The 13013-nt window shown below is 45.0% G+C and overlaps 1 protein-coding gene across 2 annotated transcripts in view; it reads right to left on the minus strand.

Moving 5' to 3' along the window:
• c2cd5 (C2 calcium dependent domain containing 5) overlaps positions 1–9405 on the minus strand; it is a 75468-nt gene extending 66063 nt beyond the window's left edge. Inside the window, exons 1-8 of one of the 2 annotated variants that reach the window (XM_084169490.1) lie at positions 9120–9405; positions 8310–8418; positions 8084–8170; positions 7537–7708; positions 6269–6364; positions 6013–6168; positions 5643–5874; positions 1240–1403 (exon numbers count right to left, since the gene is read on the minus strand). In XM_084169490.1, the coding sequence (XP_084025616.1) occupies positions 1240–1403; positions 5643–5874; positions 6013–6168; positions 6269–6364; positions 7537–7708; positions 8084–8170; positions 8310–8399 (997 nt within the window). In that variant the 5' untranslated portion in view covers positions 8400–8418; positions 9120–9405. The remainder of the gene's footprint in view (positions 1–1239; positions 1404–5642; positions 5875–6012; positions 6169–6268; positions 6365–7536; positions 7709–8083; positions 8171–8309; positions 8419–9119) is intronic. The other variant, XM_084169489.1, reaches the window with a different exon arrangement.
• Between the last annotated feature and the right edge of the window lie 3608 nt (positions 9406–13013).

Consider the following 13013-nt stretch of genomic DNA (forward strand, 5'->3'; position numbering starts at 1 on the left):
CAGACAATTCCTTCAACCTCATGGCTTTGTTTATGCTCTGACATACACTGTCAATTGTTGGACCTTATATAGACAGGTGTGTGCCTTTCCAAAATGATGTCCAATCAATTGAATTTACCACAGGTGGACTCCAATCAAGTTGTAGAAACATCAAGGATGATCAATGGAAACAGGATGCACCTGAACTCAATTTCGAGTCTCATAGCAAAGGGTCTGAATACTTATGTAAATAAGGTATTTAAAAATAAATAATAATAATAATACACTTACAAAAATTGTTATAGGGGTTTCTAAGGGGTGGTTGTAGATGCTTTTTGTAAAAGGTGTTTTAGACCATCACGACTTTTGCACTCTGTGCCCTACCAGAGACTATAATAAAGGCTATTTAACTATTTAAGTGTAACAGGTATTATAAGGGATGTTGTTGGGCATCGTGACTCCTGCAGGTTGTTATAGTGTTATAAAAAAAGAGTGTTGTCAGGACTCTCCTACCAGAGGCCGCCAGCATCAGCTCTTCACTGAATGATACACTCTTTCTCAACACGTACCCCTCTGATTGGACAGAGGGGAGAGGGGGCAGGGTGTTGGCTTGGGGGCAGACCCAAGGAGGAAGGAGCTGGGAGTCGGAGGAGAGGGCAGGGGAACTGGGACAGAGGAAGATCCCAGGACGGGAGACAAACCTCTCTTGGGAGGTCGTCACTGTTGGGCAGAGTAAAAGGTGAGGAGAGCGAGAGAGCGAACGAGAGAGAGAGCGAGAAAGGGGAGGAGGAGAAGAGGGGGAGAGAGAGCGAGGCAGGAGGTGGGGAGAGGAGAGAGGTGAGCCAGAAAACAAGGGGAAAAGAAGAAGACAGCAAGAAAAGCAGAGAAGAAAGTGACAGTGGAGGAAAGTCACAAGACCTTAAATCTGACAGGAAAACATAAAATAAAAATCCTTTAGGAAGAAGGGAGTAGGGGAAGAGAGGAAGAAAGGGGGGTTTGCAGGGTGTATTTCCGCCGGTAGGGGGAACCCTGTCCTGTCCTAGGGGGTGTGTGTGTTTTTACGTGGTCAACACCAGAACTCTATGGTCCACAGCTGCTGTGTGTGCGTTTCTAACACAATGACTTGAAAAAAATCAAAAAAATCAATAAAACAATGAAATGGGATGGAAAACTTAAACACAGTGAGGTTCAGAGGTGGGGGGTGAGGAAAGGTGCAGACAGAGAGTGTGAGGAAGGGTGAGGAGGGTGGTGAGGTCTTACCCATCTTGGGCGTCAGACTGAGGTCTGTGTCTGAGGAGGAGGACTGGCGACTGCATGGCTTGGATGAAGAGAAGGGAGGAGGAGAGGAGGAGGAGGAAGGGAGGGTTCTGAGAGGGGTGGGAGGGACGGAGAGGGGGTGGGGTGGGTCCTCACTGAACACGGGCCTGCCAGGAGAACACACACATCAGTCACCTATATCTGTGTGTGTGTGTGTGTGTCAAAGAGAGATGCTTTGCTGATAGGTGTGTGTGAGGTGTGTGGACTGCAAATGACTGGGCTGCGGAACTAAAAAGCCAAGCACATGAAGCGTAAACAGAAACACACACAGATATATCCAACTGAGGAGGAAAGCATGGCAGAAACACACAACACAACATGGGCCAAGCCAACAACACCAAAGGGATGAGTAGTTTCTTGAATTGGAATTTCAATTAACTTCCAACATAAACAGAATTGAAAAGGAATTGAGCCCAACAGACTCCTGGATGACTGCCCCTTGGAGACAAATGAAGTTGATTGAACTGAACTGGACTAAGAGGGGTGCTTAACATTAAAACAGAATTTTATGAATATTCAAACATTTATTGAACTTAATAGGAAATCAACTAAATTGCATTAATTTGCTCAAGTTAATCATAAGACATGAACGAAATGCATCAGTGATTCGTATTTTTCTGCAACTTTCTGAAACGGCACAGGAATGCACGTCTGTGTGTATGTGTGCAGTGCGCGCATATGTCTACACTTTGTGTAGCCATTAGCGATGAAGCTAATCAGAACAATCTTCTGGTAGAGATGGAAAGGCTTTCCCAAAAACCTTCTTAATTAAACTACAAAGTTGCCTACCTGGAAGAATAATATCATGATTATTTAAATCAATCCAGTAGCCATTTGTTTTGCAAACTCTGCAATCACATGAGCGCTACAGAAACACCGTTAACCAAACAATGGTCTCTTCCTGGTTCGCACTTGCATTAAAGGGTAAGTACACACAAAAATCGAAATGTAAAATTTTTCCCAGACCTCAAAAGTGTTCTCCTGATGTGGTTTAAACATTGTTGTGGACTTACAACATCCAATGTTGTTGTTTTCCTATTTTTAAAAAAAGTTAGATTTTGTGAGCGGAATTTGAGAAAAAACTACACGGAATCAGGCAAAATTAGGTCCTAGGTACTGAGGACAGGTGGAAGGGATGGATCTGCTTGGGTGGATATCTTAAGTCTTACAATGGGTTGGCTCTGCCTGTAGGGGCTCTATTATTGGCTGAGGGGGACATAGGAAGAGGAAGCATTTGGGACTGGTGATGTCCCAAATGGTGATGTCCCAAAAAGATGTTATTATTATTATTATTATTATTATTATTATTATTATTATTATTATGTCACAATCTTCTCATCCAATGGCAAGGAAGAATGGGCTCTGAGGGTTACTTTTTTTGGGGGGGAGAGGGTGGTAACTATCTCATCGATATCTATCCATTAGTTTCTCTGTCCCATGCTCTATTGCTCTGGCTCTCCATTACCCCACAGTTTACCTATCTCTTTTATGTCAGTCTCCTTATTTCTCTTTTATAATCTCTCCCTTTCTATGTATGAGTGAAGACCCATGTAGGAACACAGAGGTTCTCTCTTTCTAACCCTCCCTCCCAGTGAAGAGCCTTCCCGCTCTCCCTCCCTCCTTCCCTCTCTCGCTATTTTTCTCTGTCCGTACCAGTAAAGACCAGAGTAGGGACAGAGACAGAGAAGTTCTGGGAGTGGGACAGTCTCTGAGAGCTGCAGGCTGAGTGGACAGGGCTGTTGTGGCTGGAGCGACATCCGTGGGCCAGAGGAGACCTGAACCAATCACCATGTAGAGACGGACAGTGGACCAATCCAAACGCATACATCAAGAGAAGAGCCAATCCATGTGCAGCAGAGGCAGAGAAGAAGAGAAACACAACAACAACACACCACAACATTGCAGCAAAGAAAAATAGAGCACAAGAAAAGACAATAAAAAATAAAGAGGAGAGGTTGTCTACCCCCTCCTTTTGCATTTTAACACCCACCTACATGCTGCAGCTAAAGAAAATGCTTGCACCGGCACCCACCCTACCTTCTTTTATCCCTCCATTCATCCATCCCCCCCTTCTCCCTTCCTCCGACCATACTAGCAGGAACAAGCTCATGCACAGCCCTCAGACACACACACAGTCAAACAAGAGAGAGAATGTGAAAGAGCAGGAGAGAGCAGCACTAACATGCAAATGCACAGAGAGTAGAGCCATTTGAAAACAGACAGATACAGCATATACTATAGCTATGTCACATGATATAATACACACACACACCAAATGTGACATGCCGTCTCAAAGGGGCCGTTTGACGCTAGTTCCTACTTTTTTACATTTTAGTCATTTAGCAGACGCTCTTATCCAGAGCGACTTACAGTTAGTGAGCGCTATATATACATTTTTTTTTGTGCAGTAATGCCTTCTTGAACATGTCAACTTTCATGTGCCTTAATTACAAACTTGTATGGAATCTGTAAATATGAATAAAATGTAAACTTATGAAACTAGTTTAGCCAAGGAGAAACCACTGAGCTATATAGGGAGAAAGACAAGATCTTTCCTGGCTAGCCATGATTGTTCTGGGATTCATCGGTTGGCATTGAGGAGTTTACCACATCAGTCACCGGCTTCATTAATAAGTGCATCAACGACGTCCTCCCCACAGTGACCGTATGTACGTGTCCCAACCAGAAGCCATGGATTACAGGCAACATCCACAATGAGCTAAAAGGCTAGAGCTGCCACGTTCAGGGAGTGTGACACTAACCCGGACGCTTTTTATAAACCTGGTACACCCTCAGACGAACCACCAAACAGGCAAAGCGTCAATACAGGACAAGGATCCAATCCTACTACACCGGCTCTGACGCTCGTTGGATGTGGCAGGGCTTGCAAACTATCACAGATTACAAAGGGAAACCCAGCCACGAGCTGCCATGTGACACAAGCCTACCAGACAAGCTAAATGCCTTCTATGCTCTCTTCGAGGCAAGCAACACTGAACCATGCGTGACAGCACCAGCTGTTCCGGACAACTGTGTAATCATGCTCTCCGTAGCCAATGTGAGTAAGACCTTTAAACAAGTTAACATTCAAAAGGCAGATTACCAGGACGTGTACTAAGAGCATGCGCTGACCAGCTGGCAAGCGTCTTCACTGAAATGTTCAACCTCTCCCGGACCCAGTCTGTAATACCTGTTTCAAGCAGACCACCACAGTCCCTGTGCCCAAGAACGCCAAGGTAACCTGTCTAAATGACTATCGCCCTGTAGCACTCACATCTGTAGCCATGAAATGCTTTTAAAGGCTGGTTATGGCTCACATCAACACCATCATCTCAGACACCCTGGACCCACTCCACATCGCATACCACCACTACAGATGACGCAATCTCTATTGCACGCCACACTGCCCTTTCCCACTTGGCCAAAAGGAACACCTACGTGAGAATGCTGTTCATTGACTACAGCTCAGCGTTCAACACCATAGTGCCCTCGAAGCTCATCACTAAGCTAAGGTCCCTGGGACTGAACACCTCCCTCTGCAACGCGATCCTGGATTTCCTGAGGGTAGGCAACAACACATCCGGCACACTGACCCTCAACACGGGGGCCCTCAGGGGTGCATCACTGGGGCCGAGCTCCCTGCCATCCAGGACTTTTATACCAAAGACTTCAGCCACCCAAACCACAGACTGTTCTCTCTGAAACCACACGGCAAACGGTACCAATGCAGTCTGGGACCAACGAGACCCTGAACAGCTTCTACCCCCAAGCCATAAGACTTCTAAACAAGACTGCTAAATGGCTAATCAAATGGCTACCCAGACTACCTGCATTGACCCTTTTTTGCACTCTCTCTCTTGCACCGACTATGCACACACACTGGACTCACACAGACTTACACTGACACCCCAACACACACATAACATGCACACAAATGCATACTGATGCCACACAATCACACACACACCTTATTTTTATTCGTTATTCACTGTGTATTTATTCCTTGTGTCACTATTTATATTTTTTTATTTTATCTTTAACTCTGCATTTTTGGAAATTGACCCGTAAGTAAGCATTTCACTGTTAGTCTACACCTGTTGTCTACGAAGCATGTGACAAATACAATAATAAATACAATAAGATTATGTCAATTTGACATAAGCCCCCATTGGGAAATCTGGTCACAAATGTAGAGACAGAAATACTGAGACACACACAGGAGTCAGTCCAAAGGCAGGACACGAACACATACACACACACTCTCTCCCTTTCTTGCTCTCTCTCTCTCTCTCACACACACACACAAACACACAGGCTCCATGCTCATGCGGTCGTTCAATACTCACTCTTTGCTTTCCTTGGAGGGGGAGTTGCAGGCATTGGATGCCGGGGCGGTGTTGGGTTGTGTGGTGGTGTTGGAAGCGGTCCCAGGGATGAGTTTGTCCAGAGTGCAGGCGGTGCCGATGGCTCGGACCACCAGACCTGACTCTCCCTCCAGATCAAAGCATTGCAGGTAGCCCACCACCGCATTACCACCCATCTCCAACACCTTCAGACCTATCTTCCTCTGCAGCTCACCTACACACACACACACACGCCTCGTTAGAAGCCCTTGGCGTTCTGATGTAATATACTGTAATACTGTAATACTATAGAATAGTTATATAGTGTAATATATATATACTGTAGAGAGAGTTAGATAGCTGGATTGTGTACCAGACATGAGGGAGATGAGTCGCTGGCGGGCCTCGTTAGAAGCCCTGGGTGTTCTGATGCGGTCGATCCACTGGTACTCCGGGTCCTCGTTAACCACCAGCTCCTCAACAAAGCCATGGACCAGTGCTGCGCGGTAACACCTCGGGATGGATGTTGCTAACACACAGAGACACGCATAAACACCTTATCATCATCATTCATTTCTTGTGACTAGACCTCTCTACTATAGTACATCCCCATAGGGAACCAGACTCACTGCAGAAGAACTTGACCCCACAGGAGGACTGTCTGAAGCGGTTTAGGTCGTTGAAGAGGTCCACCTTCACCAGAACATTAATCTCCCCTCTGATACCTGTAGGAGAGGACAGAATGAACAGAAACACTACTACCAGACATAAACACCACCTAACCCTAGAAACCCCAACTCTTCACTAACACGTTCCTCTCCCCTCTCAAACCAGGAAGACAGGAGCTACATCATCACTACCACAGTTAAATAACAGCTTTTAGTAAGGCAGTGTTTTTACAGCAGAGAGGAACAACATGCATTTACAGGCTGTTACACAGAGAACACTGTGTATTCCTTTAGAGGCCTGGCTATGTATCTGAAAAGTACCACTGTGGCCATGCACCGTTGATGGGGAAGTATATAACTTGTGCCATAGATGGGGGGGAAGTATATAACAGACTCAGCGTATAGTGGCGTAGAAACGCAACATGTAAAGTGTTGGTCCCATGTTTCATGAGCTGAAATAAAAGATCCCAGAAATGTTCCAGATGCACAAAAAGCATATTTCTCTCAAGTTTGGTGCACAAATTTGTTACATCCCTGTTAGTGAGCATTTCTCCTTTGCCAACATAATCCATCCACCTGACAGGTGTGACATATAAAGAACCTGATTAAACAGCATGATCATTACACAGGTGCACATTGTGCTGGGGACAATAAAAGGCCCCTCTAAAATGTGCAGTTTTGCCACACAACACAATTCCACAGATGTCTCAAGTTTTGAGGGAGTGCGCAATTGGAATGTTGACTGCAGGAATGTCCACCAGGGCTGTTGCCAGAGAATTGAATGTTCATTGATCGACCATAATTTTTTAGAATTTGGCAGCACGTCCAACCAGCTTCACAACCGCAGACTACGTGTATGGCGTCCTGTGGGCGAGCGGTTTGCTGATGTCAACGTTGTGAACAGAGTGCCCCATGGTGGCGGTGGGGTTATGGTATAGGCAGGCATAAGCTACGAACAGCGAACACAATTGCATTTTATCGATGTCTAGTTGAATGCAGAGAGATACCGTGACGAGATCCTGAGGCCCATTGTGGGGCCCATTTTCTTTAAGGTATCTGTGACAAACAGATGTATATCTGTATTCCCAGTCATGTGAAATCCATAGATTAGGGCCTAATTTCTTTATTTAAATTGACTGATTTCCTTATATGAAGTTTAACTCAGTAAAATCTTAGAAATTACTGCATGTTGCGTTTATATTTTTGTTCAGTATCTATAAGAAACGCACCGTGTATAGTGTCGTAGATGGGGAACCATCCAGAGATGACGGTAGCAGCCTCGCTGGACAGCAGTGGGTCGATGTCAATGTAGACCTTTCCTATTGCGTCGTTGGCACTGTAAGTGTCATGGTCCAACACTGTGATCTGTAAAGGCTCATCCTGCAAATCCTCATCATCCACCTAGAGGAGGGGGGACAATAAAGTTGGGGAAAAAAGAATACAGGACTATCATGTTGACACTACAGGGTTCGCCCCAGGATTTTTTAACAAGGTGGTGCTGCGGAGTACGGCTGGCGGGATACCCGGAGGGAGGTAGAGATTTTAGAATTTTTTTAACACATGTAACTGACATTTCCTGCAATCTAGAGCAAAAATGGCAAATAAAGTTGTTGTTTTTATATTGTGGCGCAGCCAGTCCACAAGGTGGCGCAGCGCCCCTCTTACAATCTTTGGGGAGAACCCTGCTCTAGCTTCTTTACCCTGTAATCCTATGCCATTCACAAACACCTCCCTTCACAGAGAAATAAGTCAAGAAGTCATATCCAGACATTTTACCTCAAATTTGAACCACTCTGAGTTCCACTGTGGGTTAAGGGACTTGGGGTAGACATCTGTTTTGAAAGTTGTGTTGCCAAACTTGACCTGTAAGACACAACATCAATGAAGAACACCACAAGGCTAGTACTGCAGCACTGTAACACAGTATATGTGTTGAAAGAGTTGTAAGATTACGTTGACCTGATGTTTTTTTCAAAGTAAACTGAGAATGGACCATGCACACCTCTACGAAGGCATCAGTGAGGTCGCTGGCTCTGTCCATGACGGGTAAGTGACGTCCCGCCACAATCTTAGCTTTCAGCTTCCCCGGCATGATTCAGCTTTGTCTTCACCTGCAGATGCAAGAATTAAAGGTAAATCATTTCATTACTACAATACCAACATTGTGTATTTTACCTGTATTCACCAGATCATGATAAAATATGAATTGATTAATGAGCTAACAAATCTAAGGTCACACTGCAGTTGTGGCTACTGAGTAGAAGGCTGATACTAGTCCGGCTTGGCCCTGACATGGGCACGTGGTCAGGTGACATATGTTGGTGACAGTTAAGCCATAGACATTGACATACAGCAGGCACCAGCAAAACAACACATTCTGGCCATGTACCTAGCTAATGCACTTCCCAACAGTGGTCACTCTACATTAATCTTTATCTTATTAAATGTAACTTTACTTGTTTCATTAACATTACTGTAATATGCAAGACAAGTTAGCTAACTGGTTTATAGAACTAGGTTACTTAGATGACAGACTTAGCTAGCCAACTACTGATTCTGCTAATTAGCTAGTTAAGTAATTGAGGGCTTATTACAAAAGTCAGACAGTTAGTTTAGCTAGATGTAAGCTGGCGTTACTGCATTGCAGTTGACTGACATGCATGCATAGCTAGATAACGTTACCCCCTGTATTTCTGTGCGACTGGGTCGCCACACAACATTGACATGATGACATCTAGCTATGTTACATACAGCATAACACAACATGTATAACAAACTGGCTATGTTATTAGACGTCATTGAGTGTCCTTACCAGGACTATGTCATACGAGATAGCAGGGGAAACAGCAGCGTTTTTTCAGCCGGACTTTGTTGACAGCCCGCGCGCCAGACCTCCGCTTCTCTCCCAAACATGACGAGAGATCTTCTCTCAAAGGCCCGGTAAATGTGGCTAATATTTACTCTAACGACGCTATATGTACATTTACTGCTTTAAAAAAGCTAAGCTAATTCATATTTCAAATTCACTATACACACACATTGCGGTTAGCATCCCGGGCCAACTCAACGAATGGAAAATGCTAGGTAGCGCTGTGTTCTCTTCCGGTGGAAAGGTGGTCAGCAAATCTTGATCGCGAGATGTAAAACTGTAACACCGGCTTCAGCAATCACTGTGGTATTTTCTCATACTTAGCCCAACTGACCACAAGATGGCGCTATTATTCCTTTTACGTCGTTTGTAATCTTACCTCACACTTCACTGTGGCCAGCCAGCAATACACTCGTGTCCCCAATGGACCGGCTCGTACATAAAACATCCTCCATTCAGGCTGCACAGGTGTCCGTTTTCTCCTTAACTCGATTTAATGGCTTGTTGGTGAGAAAAAACGGGGGAAAGAAGCATACTGTCTTAATAAAACAACATTTTCAACCACCATGCTAGGGTGGCTAATGCTACTTGCTGATGTTGCCAACCATGTTCAACCAGCGGTAAACAACAGACCCAAGAGGGGTGCAACATCCAGAAGTTGTCTGAAAATGGTGGTTGGAAATTGTGTTTTGTTAATAAGGGTGTAAACATGTTTTTTTCATCGACGAGTTGAGGAAATCGACGCCTTTGCACCCTGAATGGAGGATGATTTAAGTACCAGCCGGTCCATGGGGGACAGGAGTGTATTACCTGCTGGCCACATTGGTCAGACGACGTAAAAGGGAATAATAGCGCCATCTTGCGGCCGGTTGGGCTGTCCCATAATGTCAACATGAGGTGAAGTTTGTACAGTAGTAATATGACAGTAGATGTAATATGCACTCAAATAGAAACATATGCATTAGATTTTGCCATATCTCTTATGCCCTTAAAAATTATCCACAATTAGGGAGAGATAGTGTTGTGAATGTGTGCATGTGTGTGTGGCTGTAAGTGTGCAGGTGTGGACGTGTTTAATTATACTTGTGGGGACCAGAAGTCCCCACAAAAATAGTAAACAAACAACAATTTAACCAACTGGGGACATTTTGTTAGTCCCCACAAGGTCAAATGCTATTTCTAGGGGGTTTAGAATCAGTTTTAGGGTTAGGGTTAGGGTTAGGAGCTAGGGTTAGTTTTAGGGTTAGGAGCTAGGGTTAGGTTTAGGGTTAAGGTTAGATTTTAGGGTTAAGGTTAAGGTTAGGTTTTGGGTAAGGGTTAGTATTAGGTTTAGGGTTAGGGAAAATAGGATTTTGAATGGGACTGAATTGTGTGTCCCCACAAGGTTAGTTATACAAGACCGTGTGTGTGTGCCCGTCCTGTTTAATAGGTAGATTTGTCTGAATTAAACCATAAAGCCTTGTTCTTGACACCTGGTTAGTTTGTCCCTGGGGGTGTGTGGGGGGATAGGCTGGTATTTTAATCTCTGAGCACACAGATATCCATAGCATCCTTGGAACCTATTTCCCCCTCCATGCCAAAGACCCGATGGCCGCTATCAAGGTTACATGGCAGGCTGAGTGGCCAAGCTCATTTCCATTTCAGTCTCTCCTTCCCCTCCTAACCCCCACTCCTAGGACTGGATGGCGTTTAGGATACAGAGAATCCCACTAGATTTCCCCCTGTAACACTTGGGTTTCGAAACCGGTCACCCTCCGGTTGGGATTGGATAGGATGAAATTGGGGGAATTGTCTTAGACACACAGTACTGCTGTATACAAAAATAGACACTGGTCATTACACACTTAACATAATATATACATTGCACATTACCCTTGTCATACACATTGTACACATCTCATATAGCCACATAATACATTTTGCAAATTTTCCTTACATTCTGTTAGTGGCGTACTAATGTAACATAGCAGGCCTGAGCGGCGTTTCTTTTGTTCTGGTACTGACGAGAAAATAAAAACTATCAGGGGAGGTTATCTTCTGCCCTGTTCAACCAATCCAATAAATGTGGAGGAGGAGTTAAGATGGAGAGTTGCCTTGTTAATGTCCAAAAAGAGAAAGTCGCATCACAGGCTCTCTTACCATTGCCCCTGAAAACCGGAGGCATCTGAATGTTTCCGACCCCGCTGAGGGTGATGGCGTACTAACACAGCTCAGCTTGACATATTGTTGTTTAGGTATTTAATAGACATGGGAATGAAGCTTACATGTAGGGACCCGTATGAACTAACCTGTGCTATGTTGGCATTGTGGACAACCGTAGGCGCGTGTGGTCACCGACAGATTTGGGGTCAAACACCATCTCCTTTGTTTTCTTTACATTAAGGATGAGATGGTGATCATCACACCACTTGACAAACCTTTCAATCTCTGACCTGTACACAGTAGTATCATCATCTTTTTACAATAGACCAAGAATGGCGGTATCATCTGAAAACAATACAATGTAATTATCAACATGACTGCTGGTGCATTCATTTGTGTACAGTGTGAATAAGATGGGAGACCTCACACAACCCTGTGGGGCCCCAGTGCTAATGTCTCTAGACTCAGAGAGGGTTGCATTAACTCTAACCCGCTGAGTCTGGCCAGTCAGGAATGAGTGGTACCACCTAATGGTGTAGGGGTTCATGCCCATCTGCTTCAACTGGCCCTCATGTTGCAGACCCTTTGTGGCCACATTATGATAGTGTCAGAGTAGTCATTAATGACGGTTTCAAGGCACAGACGCATGCAAGACAAGCTGTTAGTCTAAGCACTGGAGATTGGGCAGGGCTAGATTGGGGCTGGGGAGGGGGCTGGGGCTGGGCTGTGACTGGGTTATTTTGGGCTGGGATACAGGGCTATGAGAGAAGGCTGGGTTCGGTTGGGGTACAGGGCAATGAGAGCACTGAGGCTGGGTATAGCGCAGGGCTGTGGTGAGTCTGTCACCTGTGAATGATCAATGGTGTGGCAGTGGCTGGGTGGGAGACAGATGGAGGAACGGGCAGCAGCATTGTGTTGAGGACAGAGATAGCAGCAGAAAGGTTACTGAATAAATAGAACACAGTGGAACATCTGCTGTTGCCTAAACATAACATACCCCAGGCTCTTACAGTAGACTATGGGAGAATCTCAATTGCATACTCCTTGCGTCCTCTCTCCTCGCCTCCTTCTCAAAGGCTTTCTCATCCAATGGGTTTTGAGAAGGAGGCGAGTAGAGAAGAGAGAGGACGCGAGGAGTATGCAATTGAGATTCTCCCTATATTTACGAAAAAAAAGGTGCTATCTAGAACATAAAAGGGTTCTTCGGCTGTCCCCATAAGATAACCCTTTTTGGTTCCAGGTAGAACCCTTTTGGGTTCCATGTAGCACCCTTTCCACAGAGGGTTCTACATGGAACCCAAAAGAGTTCTACGTGGAACCAAAAAGGGTTCTCCCTGAAACCAAAAAGGGTTCTCCTATGGGGACAGGCAAATAACCCTTTTGGAACCTTTTTTCTAAGAGTGTACCTCTCTCCATCTCTATCTCTCACACACATACACTCACTCACTCACCCAAACAGCACGTCTCGATCACACCAGATCATTACAGTAACTTCACTGAATACAATTATAGAGCTGTGTATTGTGTGCTATGGGAATCTGTAACATGAGTTAACAGGCTGAGATTTCCAGTTGATCCCGCGTGATGGACTGATTGATTTACAGCAGTGTCACCGGGTCACAGGAGGGATGGCATGCTTCACACAGGCAGCCAATGCCATTGTTTGGTGTGTGTGTGTACTATATATACCAACCG

The sequence above is a fragment of the Coregonus lavaretus genome (assembly GCF_964263955.1).
Source record: "Coregonus lavaretus genome assembly, chromosome: 9".
Taxonomy (NCBI): domain Eukaryota; kingdom Metazoa; phylum Chordata; class Actinopteri; order Salmoniformes; family Salmonidae; genus Coregonus; species Coregonus lavaretus.